Source organism: Ranitomeya imitator, chromosome 2 (assembly GCF_032444005.1).
Source record: "Ranitomeya imitator isolate aRanImi1 chromosome 2, aRanImi1.pri, whole genome shotgun sequence".
Classification (NCBI taxonomy): domain Eukaryota; kingdom Metazoa; phylum Chordata; class Amphibia; order Anura; family Dendrobatidae; genus Ranitomeya; species Ranitomeya imitator.
This window is the reverse complement of record NC_091283.1, coordinates 361,265,242-361,288,566: the sequence shown is the minus strand read 5'-3', so window position 1 is coordinate 361,288,566 and position 23,325 is coordinate 361,265,242. Positions and strand designations below refer to the sequence as shown.

Below are 23,325 nucleotides of genomic sequence, written 5' to 3'. Positions count from 1 at the left end.
AAGTTATAAGGGTTAAAATTTGACCAGCGATTTCTCATTTTTACAACGAAATTTACAAAACCATTTTTTTTAGGGACCACCTCACATTTGAAGTCAGTTTGAAGGGTCTATATGGCTGAAAATACCCAAAAGTGACACCATTCTAAAAACTGCACCCCTCAAGGTGCACAAAACCACATTCAAGAAGTTTATTAACCCTTCAGGTGCTTCACAGCAGCAGAAGCAACATGGAAGGAAAAAATGAACATTTAACTTTTTAGTCACAAAAATGACCTTTGAGCAACAATTTTTTTATTTTCCCAATGGTAAAAGGAGAAACTGAACCAGGAAAGTTGTTGTCCAATTTGTCCTGATACCTCATATGTGGGGGTAAATCACTGTTTGGGCGCACGGCAGGGCATGGAAGGGAAGGAGCGCCATTTGACTTTTTGAATGAAAAATTGGCTGCACTCTTTAGCAGACACCATGTCACATTTGGAGAGCCCCCGTGTGCCTAAAAATTGGAGCTCCCCCACAAGTGACCCCATTTTGGAAACTAGACGCCCCAAGGAACTTATCTAGATGCATAGTGAGCACTTTAAACCCCCAGGTGCTTCACAAATTGATCCGTAAAAATGAAAAAGTACTATTTTTTCACAAAAAAATTCTTTTAGCCTCAATTTTTTCATTTTCACATGGGCAACAGGATAAAATGGATCCTAAAATTTGTTGGGCAATTTCTCCTGAGTACACCGATACCTCACATGTGGGGGTAAACCACTGTTTGGGCACATGGTAAGGCTCGGGAGGGAAGGAGCGCCATTTGACTTTTTGAATGAAAAATTATCTCCATCGTTAGAGGACACCATGTCGCGTTTGGAGAGACCCTGTGTGCCTAAACATTGGAGCTCCCCCACAAGTGACCCCATTTTGGAAACTGGACCCCCCAAGGAACTTATCTAGATGCATAGTGAGCACTTTAAACCCCCAGGTGCTTCACAAATTGATCCGTAAAAATGAAAAAGTACTTTTTTTTTCACAAAAAATTTCTTTTCGCCTCAATTTTTTCATTTTCACATGGGCAATAGGATTAAATAGATCCTAAAATTTGTTGGGCAATTTCTCCCGAGTACGCCAATACCTCATATGTGGGGGTAAACCACTGTTTGGGCACACGGCGGGGCTCGGAAGGGAAGGCGCGCCTTTTGACTTTTTGAATGGAAAATTAGCTCCAATTGTTAGCGGACACCATGTCGCGTTTGGAGAGCCCCTGTGTGCCTATGCATTAGAGCTCCCCCACAAATGACCCCATTTTGGAAACTAGACCCCCCAAGGAACTTATCTAGATACATACTGAGCACTTTAAACCCCCAGGTGCTTCACAGAAGTTTATAACGCAGAGCCATGAAAATAAAAAATAATTTTTCTTTTTTTAGCCTGGAATTTCCTATTTTTCCAACGGTAATAGGAGAAATTGGACCCCAAAAGTTGTTGTCCAGTTTCTCCTGAGTACGCTGATACCCCATATGTGGGGGTAAACCACTGTTTGGGCACATGCTGGGGCTCGGAAGTGAAGTAGTGATGTTTTGAAATGCAGACTTTGATGGAATGCTCTGCGGGCGTCACGTTGCGTTTGCAGAGCCCCTGATGTGGCTGAACAGTAGAAACCCCCCACAAGTGACCCCATTTTGGAAACTAGACCCCGAAAGGAACTTATCTAGATGTGAGGTGAGCACTTTGAACCCCCAAGTGCTTCACAGACGTTTATAACACAGAGCAGTGAAAATAATAAATACGTTTTCTTTCCTCAAAAATAATTTTTTAGCCCAGAATTTTTAAATTTTCCCAAGGGTAACAGGAGAAATTTGACCCCAATATTTGTTGTCCAGTTTCTCCTGAGTACAGTGATACTGTTTGGGCACATGCCGGGGCTCGGAAGTGAAGTAGTGACGTTTTCAAATGCAGACTTTGATGAAATGCTCTACGGGCGTCACGTTGCGTTTGCAGAGCCCCTGATGTGGCTAAACAGTAGAAACCCCACACAAGTGACCCTATTTTGGAAATTAGACCCCGAAAGGAACTTATCTAGATATGTGGTGAGCACTTTCAACCCCCAAGTGCTTCACAGAAGTTTATAACGCAGAGCCGTGAAAATAATAAATACGTTTTCTTTCCTCAAAAATAATTTTTTAGCCCAGAATTTTTTATTTTCCCAAGGGTTACAGGAGAAATTGGACCCCAAAAGTTGTTGTCCAGTTTCTCCTGAGTACGCTGATACCTGATGTGTGGGGGTAAACCACTGTTTGGGCACACGTCGGGGCTCAGAAGGGAAGTAGTGACTTTTGAAATGCAAACTTTGATGGAATGGTCTGCGGACATCACGTTGCGTTTGCAGAGCCCCTGGTGTGCCTAAACAGTAGAAATCCCCCACAAGTGACCCCATTTTGGAAACTAGACCCCCCAAGGAACTTATCTAGATATGTGGTGAGCACTTTGAACCCCCAAATGCTTCACAGACGTTTACAACGCAGAGCCGTGAAAATAAAAAAATCATTTTTCTTTCCTCAAAAATGATGTTTTAGCAAGCAATTTTTTATTTTCTCAAGGGTAACAGGAGAAATTGGACCCCAGTAATTGTTGCGCAGTTTGTCCTGAATATGCTGGTACCCCATATGTGGGGGTAAACCACTGTTTGGGCACATGTCGGGGCTCGGAATTGAGGGAGCACCATTTGACTTTTTGAATACAATATTGGCTGGAATCAATGGTGGCGCCATGTTGCGTTTGGAGACCCCCTGATGTGCCTAAACAGTGGAAACCCCTCAATTCTAACTCCAACACACCCCTAACCCTTATCCCAACTGTAGCCATAACCCTAATCACAACCCTAACCCCAACACACCCCTAACCCTAACCACAACCCTAATTCCAACCCAACCCTAACCCTAAGGCTATGTGCCCACGTTGCGGATTCATGTGAGATTTTTCAGCATCATTTTTGAAAAATCTGCGGGTAAAAGGCACTGCGTTTTACCTGCGGATTTACCGCGGATTGCCAGTGTTTTTTGTGCGGATTTCACCTGCGGATTCCTATTGAGGAACAGGTGTAAAACGCTGCGGAATCCGCACAAAGAATTGACATGCTGCGGAAAATACAACGCAGCGTTTCCGCGCGGTATTTTCTGCACCATGGGCACAGCGGATTTGGTTTTCCATATGTTTACATGGTACTGTAAACCTGATGGAACTCTGCTGCGGATCCGCAGCGGCCAATCCGCTGCGGATCCGCAGCCAAATCCGCACCGTGTGCACATAGCCTAATTCTAAAGGTATGTGCACACGCTGCGGAAAACGCTGCGGATCTACAGCAGTTTCCCATGAGTTTACAGTTCAATGTAAACCTATGGGAAACAAAAATCGCTGTACACATGCTGCGGAAAAACTGCACGGAAATGGAGGGGTTTACATTCCGCAGCATGTCACTTCTTTCTGCGGATTCCGCAGCGGTTTTACAACTGCTCCAATAGAAAATCGCAGTTGTAAAACCGCAGTGAAATGCGCAGAAAAACCGCGGTAAATCCGCGATAAATCCACAGCGGTTTAGCACTGCGGATTTATGAAATCCGCTGCGGAAAAATCCGCAGAGGACCAGAATACGTGTGCACATTCCTATCCATAACCCTATCCCTACCCCTACCCCTAACCCTAGTTCTAACTCCAACCTTAGTGGGGAAAAAAAAAAAATTTCTTTATTTTATTATTGTCCCTACCTATGGGGGTGACAAAGGGGGGGGGGGGTCATTTACTGTTTTTTTTTTTTTTTTTGATCACTGTGAGTTTTTTTCACAGTGATCAAAATTCACTCTGGAACGAATCTGCCGGCCGGCAGATTCAGCGGGCGCACTGCGCATGCGCCCGCCATTTTGGAAGATGGCGGCGCCCAGGAAAGAAGACGGACGGACACCGGGAGGCTCTGTAAGTATAAGGGGGGGGGGGGGGTAGATAAGGGCACGGGGCGCGGGCGTCGGAGCACGGGGAGGAGGGATCGGAGCATGGGGGGGTGGATCGGTGTGCGGGCGGGTGGATCGGTGTGCGGGCGGGTGGATCGGTGTGCGGGGGGTGGATCGCAGTGCGGGGGGGTGGATCGGAGTGCACGAGGGGTGGATTGGAGCACGGGGGGTGGGATTGGAGCACGGGTGGAGCGGACAGGAGGACGGGGGAGCGGAGCACAGGACGGAGGGGAGCGGACCACAGATCGGAGGGCTGGGGGGGCGATCGGTGGGGTGGGGGCAAATAGGTGTTTCCAGCCATGGGCGATGATATTGCAGCATCGGCCATGGCTGGATTGTAATATTTCACCAGTTTTTTAGGTGAAATGTTACAAATCGCTCTGATTGGCAGTTTCACTTTCAACAGCCAATCAGAGCGATCGTAGCCACGGGGGGGTGAAGCCACCCCCCCTGGGCTAAAGTACAACTCCTCCTGTCCCTGCACGCCAGGTGAAATTACAGTTAACCCTTTCACCCGGCCTGCAGGAACGCGATTCTGCCATGACGCATACGCTGCGTCATGGGTCGGAATGGCACCGACTTTCATGACGCAGCGTATGCGTCAAAGGTCGGGAAGGGGTTAAAGACCTAAAAAAATAAAATATTTGAGAAATGCTGTCAACTTAAAGTAGAAATACAAAAAATGCGGTTTATTAAATATTGTGTGTAGTCTAAATATTTGTTTTAATGGTGTTTAAATTCTAATACTTAAAAAAATTACCAAATTTAAATTTTTTCAATAAATAAACTCAAAACATATTAACCTAAAATTACCACTAACGTTAAGTACAATGTGTCACAGAAAAACCCAACAATCTCAGAATCACTTGTATTAGGATAAGAATTTCAAAATTATTACTACATAAAGTGACTCATGTCAGATGTGAAATATGGAAATGCATGTAGAAAAGCCGCGGAGACACCATCATGTGTTTCTCAACTCAAGCAATAAATAGCCAGGTCTTTGACCGGGAAGGAACAACCACGGGAAGTGCAGCATCCAAAAAGGAAAACCACCTATGCCAAAACATGGTATCCATCCACAGACAGATACCCCGAAACAGCTGTCTGTGGATGTATACCATGTTTTGGCATAGGTGGTTTTCCTTTTTGGATGCTGCCCTTCAAGTGGTTGTTCCTTCCCGGTGAAAGACCTGGCTATTTAATGCTAGCGCTGAGAAACACATGATGGTGTCTCCGCGACTTTTCTACATGCATTTGCATATTTCCCAAAAGGGATGGGAGCAGTGTTCTGGATCACAGCGTTGAGAAACACGTGATGGTGTCTCCGCGGCTTTTCTACATGCATTTGCATATTTCCCATAAGGGATGGGGGCAGTGTTCTGGATCACTGGGTTGAGAAACACGTGATGGTGTCTCCGCGGTGTTGGATGTTTTGATCTCCCCGAGGTCATTCATGCTTATGTTTATGGTCCTTTTACTAGGCACTGCTCCTAATAGCCAGTTTCCTACTCCACACTGATGAGGGGCAAATACCCTGAAACAGCTGTCTGTTGATGGATACCATGTTTTGGCATAGGTGGTTTTCCTTTTTGGATGCTGCCCTTCCTGTGGTTGTTCCTTCCCGATGAAAGACCTGGCTATTTATTGCTTGCGTTGAGAAACACATGATGGTGTCTCCATGGCTTTTCTTCATGCATCTGCATATTTCCCATAAGGGATGGGGGCATTGTTCTGGATCACTGCGTTGAGAAACACGTGATGGTGTCTCCGCGGTGTTGGATGTTTTGATCTCCCCGAGGTCATTCATCCTTATGTTTATAGATGTGAAATATGGGGCATGGTTAGGAACAAAACTGGAAAGGCAAAAAGCGATTAAATTAGAGCATCTTGTGCAATAACTACTGTACACAAAAACTGTGACATATCTAGGTAATTATTGTGTGTGACCTGGTAGCTCTCAGCAATCCAAACTGTTGTAGGGAGCAGTATTTTATGTCAGATGAGTTTCTTTAAGAAATATTAGACATTTAGTGAGAACTTTTTAACATAGTGCACTAAACCGGAGTTACACTCATTTATGAAGGACCATTGGAGCTCATAGAAGTCCTGTCTAGAAAGGTAGAAAAAGTATTAGTGCTCCCTGTTTCAGAAGAGATTGTGCAGTAATTTGCATTCCTTAGGATCAAAAACACCATTAAATTTATGATATGGAGTCATTAGAGCCATTAACCAAGCACATCTTAGAGACATATGCAATAGGTGTAAGTTTTTTTCACATAGTTTATCGTGAACCTCTGAAGTTAGACAGTTCTTTTCTCCCAGAAACTGAAAAGTAAGATTAATGGGATAATCTTCTGTTATTGTACAGAAATTTGCATTTGGCCAAGATTAAAAATTATTAAACAAGGAAAGAGGAATGGAGTGATCCATGGATTGGATCTATATGCAGTATCTCAAGGCACCAAAAAGTGAGTCAATTCACACTATACCTTTACATACCTTTAGAGACTAACTACAACACTCAGAAGCCTGCGCTTCCCCTTTCTCTCTCTATAATCCCCTCTTGTTTTATAGAAACTGAAAGGTAAAATTAATGGGATACTCTTCTGTTATTGTACAGAAATTCGCATTTGGTCAAGATTAAAAATTATTAAATGTAATTTACTCTACTAATAAGGAGGAATTTTTATGTTCTGGTCCCATAGAGTCAACAATGAATGACTCCAGTAAATGTTCAAACTAATGGGAACAGTTTGGGGTGCAGGAGCATGCAGTGGTCTAGCAAGAGAATGGTGACCTTTAATTGTGATATTACCACACAACACCACTGATAAAGCAGTGCCAGCTAGTGATGAAGTAAGAATAGTAATGAAAAGATTCTGCGACTTCTTTGCATTTAGTGGTTACTACTCACCTGGGCGGTTATCTATGGGAATTTCCTCTTCACACCGCTCATCACCCCTCACATATGTCTCTGTAGTATTAATATGGGTCAGATCTTCACCCTGAAACAAATATTGTAAAAGTCACAGACAGATGGAGACGTCACATCTACGATCATCTCTAATCCTGCAATCTCTGCTGTTTTCATTACACAAGTATAAAACATATAATACTTACAGTAGGACGCTGAGCCACAAAATGTGATGAGTCATTACACATGGACAAGTTGTGAGACAGGGTAGTCAAGAGGTCCGGGGTCAGATGCCAAGAGAGCTCATCATAAATTATTGGGGTAAGAGAATTGCTTAGTCAGGTAACAGTCCGAGGTCAGAATTCCAGGAAGGTAGTGAGACAAATGGGCTAGGCAAACAAATAAATGGTCAAAGGCAAGGACAAAGGTCAGGCAGGCAAAGAACAGAAACAAAGCCCTGAAAAACACACACATACCACCGAGCTAAGGTTAGTTACTGTCAACCATCTAAATATCCAGATATTCAACCACAATGGGAGACAACTGAACGAAACCAAGCATGCCCTTGCCTTGATTGGCGTTTGGACTGTCACTCACAATACTGACAACTCAGGAATACCCTGATCCTATAGGGCGGCTGGGCTGTCACTCACTGAGTCCAGGACAGAGTGAATGGTGCAATCATGACAATACCCTTTTTTCTACAACCCCTGGCAAAAATTATGGAATCGTCGGCCTTGGAGGATGTTCATTCAGTTGTTTAATTTTGTAGAAAAAAAGCAGATCACAGACATGGCACAAAATGAAAGTCATTTCAAATGGCAACTATCTGGCTTTAATAAATACTAAAAGAAATCAAGAACAAAAAATGTTGTAGACAGTAATGGTTAATTTTTTTAGAACAAGCAGAGGAAAAAAATTATGGAATCACTCAATTCTGAGGAAAAAATTATGGAATCATGAAAAACAAACAAACACTACAAAACATCACTAGTATTTTGTCGCACCACCTCTGGCTTTTATAGCAGCTTGTAGTCTCTGAGGCATGGACTTAATGAGTGTCAAACAGTCTCTTCATCAATCTGGCTCCAACTTTCTATGATTGTTGTTGCCAGATCAGCTTTGCAGGTTGGAGCCTTGTCATGGACCATTGACCTTATGTGTCTATTTTCAAGGAATGTTTTAACAGTTTTTGCTCTATGGCAGGCAGGATGCATTATTATCTTGAAAAATGATTTCATCATCCCCAAACATCCTTTCAATTGATGGGTCCAAATTATCAACATAAACTTGTGCATTTACTGAAGATGTAATGACAGTCACCTCCCCAGTGCCTTTACCTGAGATGCAGTCCCATATCATCAATGACTGTGGAACTTTGCATGTTCTCTTCAGGCAGTCATCTTTATAAATCTCATTGGAGCAGCAGCAAACAAAAGTTCCAGCATCATCACCTTGCCCAATGCAGATTTGCAATTAATCACTGAATAGGACTTTCATCCAGTCATCCACAGTCCACGATTGCATTCCCTTAGCCCATTGTAACCTTGTTTTTTTTCTGTTTAGGTGTTAATGATGGATGTGAATCCCATTTCCTTTAGGCGGTTTCTTACAGTTCAGTCACAGGCGTTAACTCCAGTTTCCTCCCATTCGCTCCTCATTTGTTTTGTTGAGCATTTCCTGTTTTGGAGACATATTGCTTTAAGTTTCCGATCTTGACGCTTTGATGTCTTCGTTGGTCTACCAGTATGTTTGCCTTTAATAACCTTCCCATGTTGTTTGTATTTGGTCCAGATTTTAGACACAGCTGACTGTGAACAACCAACATCTTTTGCAACATTGCGTGATGATTTACCCTTTTTTAAGAGGTTGATAATCCTCTCCTTTGTTTCAACTGACATCTCTCGTGTTGGAGCCATGATTCATGTCAGTCCACTTGGTCCCCACTCGACCTTCTCCGATTTTGCTGAAAATTTATAAGGATGTACATGTATGTTTGAAAAGAGGTTCTGTAAATTTTTAGGGCAAGATCTCAAATACATTGGGCACTGTTGACCTTTCAATGGAATTTTTTTGGTACCAGTCATGGAAAGTCGCCCTGTGATGGGATTGGAGAGACAGCAAAGAGGTTGGCAGCTTGTGCCAGTCTTCAACGCCCAACTGAAAACCAAATACTGACCCCGGTGGATTTTTTCAACTTTTGCAACGAGCAACTGCATGGAATCAAGTTTTTTTTTTTGTTCCAAAAGAAAAAAATTGACGAAATACGGGTAGTTCAAGAGGAAAGGTTCAAAGATGGACATACAATTGCTGGAACAAGAGAAAATCACTAGTTTGTGCCAATTGATGACAAAAAGATTTGCATTTCAAGGGTGTCAAATGAGCCATCATCTTTCATTGCCCATGTAGATAGATCTGTCAGATCAGAAATGCCTTTTGTGCCAATTGCAAACCTCCAGCCAGGGCAATACATTGCCTGCATTTACGATAGGAACTGGTGGATTGGAAATATTTCTGAAATTTCAGTCGACGAGCATGATGCATTAATAAATTTTATGCATCCTCATGGACCAGCTAGCTTCTTTCACTGGCCTGTGAGAAATGATACATGCTGGATTCCCGAGCAGTCAATCATTGCAATAATTCCAGCACCAGCTGCAACAGCAATGGGCCGACAATACACCTTCTCTGAACCGATTATGTTGGAAATTCAGCAACAATTCCAGACCACTTAGACTGAACATTATGGCTTGGGAACCAACAAAAGATACCCAATATTAGGCTTGGGATACTAGCCAAAGACACCCACCCTCAGGCTTCGGAACCTGCGATAAAGAGACCGCCAGAGGCTCGCCTTGCACGGCTATCGGCCATTGCTCCTAGGCGATGGGGCTGCCAATTCTCGAAAGACAGCATTATTACAATTCTTAATAGGATTATAATACCAATTCTTAGAGAATTGGTTGTGGTATAACCACCATGGACCAACGCAAGGGTTTGAATAGTGCAGTTACCATTCATTGCGTATTAATAAATAACACCATGTTCAGTGGCATTTTTCATTTCTTAAACTGAGAGACTCCAAAAAAAAAAAAAACAATGATCCTTGTAGAGAAAAATGTGCTCTTTCTAATGATATCAGAATTAATATATTTTAGGGGTACCCTTTTTGAGAAATTTGACCTAAAAATAGGTAAAATTCGGGTATTTTACGTTTTTCATCATTTGTGGGTGTGAATATTTCCACAAATACATATGCTTTGCCCGTGATATTGCAGCAATGCAAAGTCATGTAGATGTTTGGTGTACAGGGCAAAGCACCAGTTACTATTGGTTTTTGGTCTTGAGTTATATATGGGCAAAGTTTGGCATAAATTTTATGCAACGCGTTTTTCAAGCTACTTTGACACAAAATTGCGGCCAAAATATTTTGTCATAGCCGGTAATAATTTTATCGTGTTTAGCAGCAAAAGTTGAGCTAGTATGCCAAATTTCAGCATCATAGCCAGTATAGAACTCTAATGGCTATGTGCCAAAGTTTGCAAAATCCTCTTAGCTGAAGCCGCAGGCTTGGTGGAACCTCCAGTGAAAGGTCAACAGTGCCCAATGTATTTGAGATCTGGCCCTAAAAATTTACAGAACCTCTTTTCAAACATACATGTACATCCTTATAAATTTTCAGCAAAATCGGAGAAGGTCGAGTGGGGACCACTGGTCCACTTGACATGGAATGACCCATTATTATCTTCATTTAATTTGTCTTAAATGAAAAAACACAAAAGAGAATGAAGCAAAAAGCAAAACATTGATAATTTCACACAAAACTCCAAAAATGGGCCAGACAAAAGTATTGGCACCCTCAGCCTAATACTTGGTTGCACAACCTTTAGCCAAAATAACTGCGACCAACCGCTTCCGGTAACCATCAATGAGTTTTTTACAATGCTTTGCTGGAATTTTAGACCATTCTTCTTTGGCAAACTGCTCCAGGTCCCTGATATTTGAAGGGTGCCTTCTCCAAACTGTCATTTTTAGATCTCTCCACAGGTCTTCTATGGGATTCAGGTCTGGACTCATTGCTGGCCACCTTAGAAGTCTCCAGCGCTTTCTCTCAAACCATTTTCTAGTGCTTTTTGAAGTGTGTTTTGGGTCATTGTACTGCTGGAAGACCCATGACCTCTGAGGGAGACCCAGCTTTCTCACACTGGGCCCTACATTATGCTGCAAAATTTGTTGGTAGTCTTCAGACTTCATAATGCCATGCACACGGTCAAGCAGTCCAGTGCCAGAGGCAGCAAAGCAACCCCAAAACATCAGGGAACCTCCACCATGTTTGACTGTAGGGACCGTGTTCTTTTCTTTGAATGTCTCTTTTTTTCTCCTGTAAACTCTATGTTGATGCCTTTGCCCAAAAAGCTCTACTTTTGTCTCATCTGACCAGAGAACATTCTTCCAAAACGTTTTTCAGGTAAGTTTTGGCAAACTCCAGCCTGGCTTTATTATGTCTCGGGGTAAGAAGTGGGGTCTTCCTGGGTCTCCTACCATACAGTCTCTTTTCATTCAGATGCCGACGGATAGTACGGGTTGACACTGTTGTACCCTCGGACTGCAGGGCAGCTTCAACTTGTTTGGATGTTAGTCGAGGTTCTTTATCCAACTTCCGCACAATCTTGCGTTGAAATCTCTTGTCAATTTTTCTTTTCCGTCCACATCTAGGGAGGTTAGCCACAGTGCCATGGGCTTTAAACTTCTTGATGACACTGCGCACGGTAGACACAGGAACATTCAGGTCTTTGGAGATGGACTTGTAGCCTTGAGATTGCTCATGCTTCCTCACAATTTGGTTTCTCACGTCCTTAGACAGTTCTTTGGTCTTCTTTCTTTTCTCCATGCACAATGTGGTACACACAAGGACACAGGACAGAGGTTGAGTCAACTTTAATCCATGTCAACTGGCTGCATGTGTGATTTAGTTATAGCCAACACCTGTTAGGTGCCACAGGTAAGTTACAGGTGCTGTTAATTACACAAATTAGAGAGGCATCAAATGATTTTTCTAACAGTGCCAATACTTTTGTCCACCCCCTTTTTTATGTTTGGTGTGAAATTATATCCAATTTGGCTTTAGGACAATTTTTTTTGTGTTTTTTCATTTAAGACAAATTAAATGAAGATAATAATAACAAAGAATTTGTGTTTGCAATCATTTTCAGGAAGAAACTGAGTATTATCTGACAGAATTGCAGGGGTGTCAATACTTCTGACCACAACTGTATGTATTCCTAATCATAATTTTGTTTAATTCAAGGACAGAGGCCACCATCTGTTAGGCGTCAGGATTCTCCCACTGCACGGGATAGAACCCAAACCTTATCTGCCTCTGCGATCTCCCATTCAGCTTTGGCCACTGCGGGTGCTGCTGAGCATAGACATCGGTCCCAGCATCTTGCTCAGGCTCGTGCTGTTCGTCTGGTTACTGCTGGCTCTCCAGCCAAGTCTATGGTATCCAGCGACAGGCAGCGACGATTGAACGCTCTGGAGGCTAAGTCCAGAAAATCACCTTACTGGGCATGTCCGTGACGTGGCGTCTTCCCATTGGTGGTCGGATGTCTCCGGCTCTGGTGATGTGGCAGCTCCAGATTGGCCAGCGGACGATGCCTCAGCCAACAGGGCGGGAGTGTTTGGGGTTGAGCCTTTTGTATAAAAGACTCCCAATGGCGCCCACGGGGGAGCTAGTATAATTTGTGTGTGGCTATGTGTGTGGAGATCCTACAACTCTGTCTGCAAGTGTTGTATGTCTGCATGGCTCTGGACTGTACACATAGGCAGGCAGCTAGCGTCAGTGGTTTTAATTAGCCGCTTGGCTTAGCATCTGTTTCCTACATGTGTGCGGTTAGCACAGTAGAGTCTCAGAGCAAACTCAACCCTGGTCAGAGTTTTGTACTCGGCATCTGCTTCGTTCCTGTGTGCAATTTACATGGTTCAGTTGCTGTGTGAGTTCAGTTCTTGTGCTTATCCTGTGACCATTAACTGGAGTAAGCTCTTAGTACTGTTCCTTTTCTTTGGAGTAACTGAGCCTTGTGCTCAGCCTCCTGTGCACACGGAGTGACGTTAACTCCATGTGTATTTGTAGTCGCTCGCTGCATGTTCCGTCATTGCTCACTAGCAGCAGTTTTACATCTCTGCACAGTGGACCCTGGGTTGCGATTACACTTTTTCTATTTATTTTGTTTAGTGCAATCCATCAACCCTAACGCTATCTTTCCATTTAACAAAGAAATATCGAGCAGCTAGCAGGCCAGGAGGAAGGACAGATATCACCTTTGTGTAAACTTTTGTTCACATATTCTTTCATGTTGGTCCGTTAAGGCCCAAATTGTATAGGCAAGCTTTAGGAAACTTGGTATTAGGGAAAGGTGGTATCTCTTTCTCTTTTTCTGAAAACACATCTCCAAAGTCTTTCAAATACCCCTACAGACCCTCCAGACTAGGGGAGCAAATGTGTACAGAACTTAAAACATCTCTTATGACAACAGTGGCTCCATTGAACAATATCCTTCTGTGAAGAATATTGGAGATATAATTCCACGTCTATTATTTGTATCCTCTTTGGCATGGAATTTTAAAAACCCCTTCAGTGTGCAGTTGTAACAGAACACTAAGCAGCAGCTGGGGGCAAAAGTCAAAGGGCAGTGAGTGACAGAACTGACACCTTGTCCAGCTCAGATCAGAGAAAATTCAGCTCACCCCTTTGAATGCTTTCACAGTCCTTGAAAGAAACCTGAGCACAGAAAAGAGTTTTTGATTGACACTGTGAACTATTGCAGAGAAAAAAAAGAGGTATCCAGCTCCGGAGATAAAATCAAAATTCTTTATTCCAAAATTTGAAACAGAAGAAGGGATTAGCTGTTGGACTTGAGGCTGTAACTTCCGGAGGAAAAGTCGTGGTTTCACTGAACGCGTGTATAACCATTGTGTATATAGAGTATTGTCTAGTGTGCCATTAAGGAGATTAAATATATAATTTAACCTTGGGCTGCTCTTTTATCTCGATCTACGAATCCAAACGTCCTTTTCTTGGTTTAATGTTCCATGCTACTGGGGCTGGTTTCTGGCCCGATATAATTCCTTTTAACGGACCGAGCTTACATAAAACGAGGAACTAGTGGCAGCTCTACCGGGCTGATAAGGTTTTGTTCACTGGGGCTAGTTAAAGGGGCATCTCTGCCTGTCAGAGTTGTGGGCGAGTGTGATCCCACATCAATTGACTGTGTGGGTCACTTCCTCTCACTCACTGTGCCTTCTTGGGCCCCTGTGGTGAGGGGGTGTCTGTATAAAACTGTGCCAAGCTGACCTTACGTGTCCACAGGGTGAATAAATCTACACATTGGTACAAGTGGTGAGACTTTACCACGTGATCCGGCAGACGTAATATTGACTTTAGGCGGTGTGGCGAGGTGCGGATCCTTCACATCTTCCGACACCAATACATAACAGGATTGTGAATAAGCAGCCATGGAAACCCCAATTCCAACCCAGCAGGTACATTATCCAAAAATAAGCAGGAGATTGCCTCAGAATGAAGTGTTCCCACTTGAAGTAACGGTAACGGTGTCCTGTCAATGTCAAAAATTTGGATAGTTCTTTCCAACCTAACTGTCCCTGATCCTAATATCTGAACAAGTCCTGAATCGATAAAGTTGGGAGCAGATCCACAGTCAATGAAAGCCAATGCTGATAACAACTGGTTCTTTAAAAAGTAACTCCACATTTAGCAGTACTTTATTTGAGGAGTTAAAAAGTACCTGGAAGCCTGGGTAACCTCCTCGACAATCACCTAGGCTTAGTCAATTCCTGACGACTGTCTTCCTTGAGGATACATTGAGCAGTCCTTTAGAAAATGCACAGCACAATCATAGTATGGGCAGAGTCCGAGATTGCGCTAACATTTCCTTTCAAATGCCCGAAAGCTGGCAGCTCTGACTTCCATTGGTTCCACCTCAGGTAAGCGGACAGATTAGAGGGAATGACCGAAACACCCTGCCGCTCAACTTGCCTCTGCCAAATTCTGTGATCAATCCTAATGGCCTGAGTCATTGCCTCTCCCAAGAAACAAACTGGAGTATGCAGAGCCAGAGAGCTGCATCACTCCACAGAAAGCCAGTGGAAAATAGGCGGAAATTGGTTGTATAGTCATCAGGGGGAAGCCTCCTGTTTCAGGCTCATGATTCTTGCCTCCGTGACCTGGATCCTGTTAGCTTCATCATAGATCAACCCTAAGGAGTCAACAGAAGATCATACAGGCGCTTGTGGGGACAAAGAAAATTCACAAGTCTGAGCCCCCCCACCCACTGACCAGTGACTCATACTGAAGACTGGAGTTGTAGGGTAAAAAATACCTTACAGCTCACCTTGAACACCCTAAACTGTTTTTTTGTCCCCCAAAAATTTGTCAGGAAGGGCCACTACTGGTTTGCGAGAGACCAACTGCACGTCAGAAGGTACAGCCATCATAGCTATTGTCATGATATGATTGAAGGATAGCAAGGGCTTTGGGCTCTTATTCCGTCCCTCAAGCTAAGGGACTCTAGGCTAGCCCTGTTCCCAGGATTACACCTGTTGGTGGGGATGCCTGGGTCTCGTACCTTGGTATTCTCTTGAACTGAACTAATCTGATCCCCTCCCATCGCCCTGGGAACAAGGGGACAAAATTGTATGGGTTAACACAGACAGACAGGGGAAACAGAAGCTTAGTCACACAAATCTCACACAGGAATAAACACTAAGCATAAAAGTGGAAAGCCAGTGAGGCAAAGAAATTACATAAAACATCAAAGGAGAAAGGAAGGTTTTCACCAAAAACTGCACACCAATATCGCAGAACAATTACCAGAAATCCCTGGATATCACCACCTCTCTAGACCAGGTTAAGACGAGGTATAGTAGGCACTTACTGAATAGTCCAGCTCATATATATAGGTTAAAAGAAGATATAATTGATTCTCCCAGAACATGAGACCAAAGAGTATTAACAACCTAGCCCAGCAGAGATTTATCTCCTGGTAACCAGTCTGGAAGCTACAAGTCTCTATATTGATGCCCGAGCCTCACTGCGCTGATTACAGCCATTAGTGAAGTTACAAGGAAAAGTGCAAGAATCTAGAGATTCCACAGACCCAGATGCCGCCATGACAGTCGGCGACGTTTGTATAAATCTCATTGTAAGCTACTGATGGTAGCGTAGAGCTCTGGGAAATACTCAACACGCTAGAAAACAGTCCCAGAACAATTCTAGTGTTCCTTGGCACCTGATCGCAAAGTGTACGAATTGTATCCATACTGCTTGGAAAAAAGTACAAGGCCAGTCATAATGTGACACTGAGTCACAAATATGATGCTGAATCACTATTAGTCAAAAGGGGATAAAAAAGGCATAGCCAGGTCACAGTCTGAGGTCAGAATTCCAGGAAGATAGCGGATCAAGACAAAGGGGCTAAGCAAATGGATTATCAAAGACAAGGTTCAAGATCGAGCAGCAAAAGATCAAGAAAAAAGCCCTGATAAACAAGGCACACACACACACCACCGATCTAAGGCTATGACTGTTAATAATCAGTTACTAACAGCCACCTAAATAGCCAGGTAATCACCTAGAACAGGTGACACCTGGAAGAAACCCAGCACTCCACTGCCATGATTTGCGGTTGGACTGTAACTTACAATACTGACAGCTAATCATGCCCCTGCATCAAATTAGATGACTGAGCTGTCACACACTCCCTGCTTCCTTGACACAGAGTGCTGGAATTGTGACAATACTGGTGGATAAAACAAGATCGAACACAAGACCCTTACAGCCTTCTACACATCTTATTGGAGATTTCATGACTAGTGATGAGCGAATATACTCGTTACTTGAGATTTCTCGAGCATGCACCGGGGGTCCACCGAGTATTTTTTAGTGCTCAGAGATTTAGTTTTTAGCGCCGCAGCTGAATGATTTACATCTGTTAGCCAGCATAAGTACATGTGGGGATGCCCTAGCAACCAGACAACCCCCACATGTACTTATGCTGGCTAACAGATGTAAATCATTCAGCTGCGGCTAAAACTCCGAGCACTAAAAAATACTCAGAGGACCCCCGAGCATGCTCAAGAAATCTCGAGTAACGAGTATATTCGCTCATCACTATTCATGACATCTCTCCATCTACCTGATGATCCTGAGGAACAGCGGGATTTTCTTTTTTACTGTCCTGTGGAAGAAGAGGACGGGGACATCTCTCTGGCGTTGTTCGCTTACTGGATAGAACTGGAGGAAACACATACAGGGGATGAATTAATTCTTTACATACAGATCATTAGAGGTTGTGAGTATTTAGTCCTGTCTTTTACCTGGTGATGTGAGGGGTTGGGGAACCTCCATCATGACGTCCTTGTACTGATCTTTATGTCCTTCTAAATACTCCCACTCCTCCATGGAGAAATATACCGTGACATCCTGACACCTTATGGGGACCTGACACATACAATAATAGCATCACCCCTCTCATCCCATTATAGCATTACTGTATAATGCCCCAGCATTCCCAGCAGTGTCACCTCTCCAGTCAGCAGCTCAATCATCTTGTAGGTGAGTTCTAGGATCTTCTGGTCATTGATGTCGTCATGTATTAGGAATTGAGGTGGAGGTCTTGTGATTGGGCTCAGGGGTCTTCCCCATTCCTCAGACACAGGGGCCTGGCCGCGCTCACTAGAGGTCTTCTTCACCACTGTGTAATCCTGGTTATGGAGAGACACATTAATAAATCCCACTACAGACGTTTCCAGAGTCCTCACCTCTCCTTTCTGTCCTTCTGTTATTGCCATAGATAAGAATGATGTAATGTGACGTTATCAGAATCTCTCACCTCTCCAGTAAGCCGACAGAGGATCTCTAGGGTGAGGTGTAATATCTTGTTGTAACTACTATCCATCCTTGATGGGTCAATCAGGAAAATTCTTTTATATGGAAGCTCTCCACTAAGAGGATTCGATATCGTAGGGACCTGAATGGGAAGTAAAGTATCCTGTGTAATAATACAATTATTGGAGAAAATAAAGGGAACATATAATGATATATAATGTGTAGATGTTGTATTCTAAGATTGTATAAGCTGGAATGTCATAAACATCACCCACTTGCTGCACTGGTGACTCAGATGAAAACGTAAAGTAGGACTCTGCTTCTCACACTCACTTGTCCATTCAACCAGGGCAGAAGGAAATGATGGAGGTGATGGAATGGGCAACGATGGGAGTGGTGGGTGAAAAGGCAATGATGGTGGTAGTGGAAAGGACAATGATGGTGGTGGAAAGGGTAGTGGTGAGGGAAAAGGAAATGATAGAGGTGGTGAAAAGGGCAATGATGGGGGTGGGGGGAGGGGGCAATAATGGAGGTGGTGGAGAGGAGAGGACAATAATGATAAGCGGGGGAAGAGGACAATGACATTGTGTGCGGGATTGGGATGGGAGGAAGGGGGATTTATAAATGGACTTTGGAACAGGGGGAGGTGGAGGAAGACGTTATTATCGCTTATTATGTCTAATACAGTCCCTTAGTATATACTGCACTCACTTATTATATATAGAACAACCAAAAAAAGAACAAGAGCACCAAAACAACCACGTTTTATAAAAGTAACAATTTTATTAACTCAAACAAAACATAACAAGGTAAAATAATAGAGATAGCAGGGAGATGACAAAGACTCACCAAACGTGGTGGCAAAGCAGTACCCAACAGGCAATCAATAACAAATACTTAATAAATAGTCAACTCAAAAGTGCCAGTGCATTGTGCAAAGTTTCATAGGAATATACATACAGTTAGGTCCATATATATTTGGACAGAGACAACATTTTTCTAATTTTGGTTATAGACATTACCACAATGAATTTTAAACAAAACAATTCAGATGCAGTTGAAATTCAGACTTTCAGCTTTCATTTGAGGGTATCCGCATTAAAATTGGATGAAGGGTTTAGGCGTTTCAGCTCCTTAACATGTGCCACCCTGTTTTTAAAGGGACCAAAAGTAATTGGACAGATTCAATAATTTTAAATAAAATGTTCATTTTTAGCACTTGGTTGAAAACCCTTTGTTGGCAATGACTGCCTGAAGTCTTGAACTCATGGACATCACCAGACGCTGTGTTTCCTCCTTTTTGATGCTCTGCCAGGCCTTCACTGCGGTGGTTTTCAGTTGCTGTTTGTTTGTGGGCATTTCTGTCTGAAGTTTAGTTTTTAACAAGTGAAATGCATGCTCAATTGGGTTGAGATCAGGTGACTGACTTGGCCATTCAAGAATATTCCACTTCTTTGCTTTAATAAACACCTGGGTTGCTTTGGCTTTATGTTTTGGGCCATTGTCCATCTGTAGTATGAAACGACGACCAATCAGTTTGGCTGCATTTGGCTGGATCTCAGCACACAGTATGTCTCTGAATACCTCAGAAGTCATTCGGCTGCTTCTGTCCTGTGTCACATCATCAATAAACACTAGTGACCCAGTGCCACTGGCAGCCATGCATGCCCAAGGCATCACACTGCCTCCGCTGTGTTTTACAGATGATGTGGTATGCTTTGGATCCTGAGCTGTACCACGCCTTCGCCATACTTTTCTCTTTCCATCATTCTGGTAGAGGTTGATCTTGGTTTAATCTGTCCAAATAATGTTTTTCCCGAACTGTGATGGCTTTTTTAGATGTTTTTTAGCAAAGTCCAGTCTAGCCATTTTATTCTTAATGCTTATGAGTGGCTTGCACCGTGCAGTGAACCCTCTCTATTTACTTTCCTGCAGTCTTCTCTTTATGGTAGATTTGGATATTGATACGCCGACCTCCTGGAGAGTGTTGTTCACTTGGTTGGCTGTTGTGAAGGGGTTTCTCTTCACCATGGAGATTATTCTGCGATCATCCACCATTGTTGTCTTCCGTGGGCGCCCAGTTCTTTTTGCATTTATGAGTTCACCAGTGCTTTCTTTCTTTCTCAGGATGTACCAAACTGTAGATTTTGCCACTCTTAATAATGTAGCAATTTCTCGAATGAGTTTTTTTCTGTTTTTGCAGCTTAAGGATGGCTTGTTTCACCTGCATGGAGAGCTCCTTTGACCGCATGTTTACTTCACAGCAAAACCTTCCAAATGCAAGCACCACACCTCAAATCAACTCCAGGCCTTTTATCTGCTTAATTGAGAATGACATAATGAAGGGATTGCCCACACCTATCCATAAAATAGCCTTGGAGTCAATTGTCCAATTACTTTTGGTTCCTTTAAAAACAGGATGGCGCATGCTAAGGAGCTGAAACTCCTAAACCCTTCATCCAATTTTAATGTGGATACCCTCAAATGAAAGCTGAAAGTCTGAATATCAACTGAATCTAAATTGCTTTGTTTAAAATTTATTATGGTAATGTCTATAACCAAAATAAGAAAAATGTTGTCTCTGTCCAAATATATTTGGACCTAACGGTATATATATATATAGATATATATATATATATATATATATATATATATATATATATATATATATATATATATATATATATCTATATATATATATATACCCATTGTAAGAGATGCAATAGACACCATAAAAGCTCATCAGTGTCAAAAAATGACATACAGGTGAAAAATAGAGCATGGCCATTAAAAGGAGTAACAATTAGATTACCTAGGGGACAACGATGCCACCCACCCCAACGCGTGTTTCGGCCACGTGCCTTCTTCCTGGGGTATGGCATCATGGGATATGGTGAATTATTTATAGAACACATGGGTCAATCACGATGCTTGTATCAAACAGCAAGTCCCCTAGCGGCGCATGCGCAGTTGGACCGCATCCGGAGCCAACACAACGCCGAAGGCGTCAAGGTAAGAGGAAGTCCATGTCACCCGGAACCGCCCACGCCTGACCAGGTGATTGGGAATGAGGACGCGAGCTTCCGCTAGACCCGAGGAGACACCACCAGCATTGCTCAGCAACGCAGCGCCGACGCGCATGCGCACTGGGTAAATATAAATATTACTGAGATCAGCCCGAATGAAGGAAATAATAAGAATATATAAATAGACATTGTCCAGCAGGGTCCGGCAATAGCGCACCAATATGCATGCAATTAGATAAATATACGGTAATTATTTCTAAAAGAAATTCATATAAAGAGAAGAATTGATACCATATAGAGATGAGTGCAAAAAAGGTTGGATAAACACGTATGTATAGAAACAACAATAATAATAACAATCATGTGTAATAAATACATACCAAATGAAATATATGTGATACATATCATAACAGTATACATTACAACAACATGCACTAAAGAAATATGGCCACGGATAAATAATGAAAATAGGCCTAGACAAAATCAGTGTAAAAAACTGTAATAATAAATATATCAAGAACAGTGTATATGTTATAGTCATCTTCATAGAAGAAATTAACATAATCTATAGAATAAGGTCCTCCTCAGATCCAAAGAGATGCAATATAGCCAGAACACAAAGCTGGAACAAACAACGTGAGAAAAAGATTCCTGAAGAAAAAATAATACACAAATAATTAATTAAAAAATACAAAAATTGAAAACACTAAAACCAATGCCACTTAAAAAGCATGAAACCGAGCATCAAAGAAAAGGAGCAAAAATCAAGTCTCATTGAGACCAGGGGGTTGTAGGGTCCAGAGACTCCAAATTAACCGTGATTCCCTCTGTGCCAAGTGCCGACTCAAATTGCCCCCCCCCCCACAAATTAACAATCAATCGATCTATCCCTTTAATCCTAAAACCAGAAGGGTCACACGTGTGATGTAGCTTGAAGCGTCTAGGGATTGTTTTTAGGCACTCCACATTATCCTCTTTAACGGCCGCCAGGATGCCACGAAAATGTTCGCGTGCTCGTACATTAATAGCATGTGTCGTTAACCCTATATATATCTTGTTACAGGGGCAGGTCCCATGGTATACAACCATAGTAGTTGAACAACTAATTGTATGAGTAATGACAAATTCACGGCCATCAGAGGACAAAAAATGAGTTGCATGATCGATGTTGCGACCCAACCTATACATTTTCCACAGGGTCTACAACCCCACTGAGGGCGATCAACACTTGACCTTCTAGAAAAAAATTGGAGGAGGAGTAACCAGTGACAAATAACTCCTCACCAGATGGTCACCCAAATTTCTGGACCTACGGGCTGTAACAGATGGACAAGATGGTAAGTATTGTTTTAAAACAGGGTCAGCAAGCAAAATCGGCTAATATTTGGCTATCACATCAGACATGTCCCTCCACCGAGAGTGATGCTGCGTGATCAATCTCACTTGATTTGTGGTCTAAAGGTACCGTCACACTTAGCGACGCTGCAGCGATACCGACAACGATCCGGATCGCTGCAGCGTCGCTGTTTGGTCGCTGGAGAGCTGTCACACAGACCGCTCTCCAGCGACCAACGATACCGGTAACCAGGGTAAACATCGGGTAACTAAGCGCAGGGCCGCGCTTAGTAACCCGATGTTTACCCTGGTTACCATCCTAAAAGTAAAAAAAAACAAACACTACATACTTACCTACAGCCGTCTGTCCTCCAGTGCTGTGCTTCTCTGCACTCCTCCTGTACTGGCTGTGAGCACAGCGGCCGGAAAGCAGAGCGGTGACGTCACCGCTCTACTTTCCGGCTGACCGACGCTCACAGCCAGTACAGGAGGAGTGCAGAGCACAGCGCTGGAGGACAGACGGCTGTAGGTAAGTATGTAGTGTTTGTTTTTTTTACTTTTAGGATGGTAACCAGGGTAAACATCAGGTTACTAAGCGCGGCCCTGCGCTTAGTTACCCGATGTTTACCCTGGTTACCAGTGAAGACATCGCTGAATCGGTGTCACACACGCCGATTCAGCGATGTCTGCGGGGAGTCCAGCGACCAAATAAAGTTCTGGACTTTCTTCCCCGACCAGCGACAGCACAGCAGGGGCCTGATCGCTGCTGCCTGTCACACTGGACGATATCGCTAGCGACGACGCTGCAACGTCACGGATCGCTAGCGATATCGTCTAGTGTGACGGTACCTTTAGTTTGTTTAGAAGAAAAGAGAAGTTGATGACGATCAGAGTTCTTGGCCCTATTGTACGTTTTCTTAATACTCCTTTTGCTGTAGCCCCAATCCAAAAAACGGTTTTTCAAATCCTCAGCTTGGATTTGAAATGTCTCATTTAACGTACACATTCTTTTGAGTCAGAGAAATTGGCCAGTAGGAACGGCACCAATCACATGGGGTGGGTGGGAGGAGGAAGCATGCAACAAAGAATTCACAGCCGTATCCTTATGGAAAACACTGGTGAGTAATAGGCCATCCACACTTCTCTCCACCA

General features: G+C 43.1%; 1 protein-coding gene across 1 annotated transcript in view; it reads right to left on the bottom strand.

Annotated features, from left to right (window-relative positions):
• The window catches only part of LOC138663845 (oocyte zinc finger protein XlCOF6-like), a 39,635-nt gene that overhangs the window by 4,116 nt on the left and 12,194 nt on the right, over positions 1-23,325 (bottom strand). The window contains exons 2-6 of the mRNA XM_069750197.1: positions 17,817-17,954; positions 17,509-17,688; positions 17,302-17,425; positions 17,121-17,218; positions 6,907-6,997 (exon numbers count right to left, since the gene is read on the bottom strand). Coding sequence (XP_069606298.1) covers positions 6,907-6,997; positions 17,121-17,218; positions 17,302-17,425; positions 17,509-17,688; positions 17,817-17,954 — 631 coding nt within the window. The remainder of the gene's footprint in view (positions 1-6,906; positions 6,998-17,120; positions 17,219-17,301; positions 17,426-17,508; positions 17,689-17,816; positions 17,955-23,325) is intronic.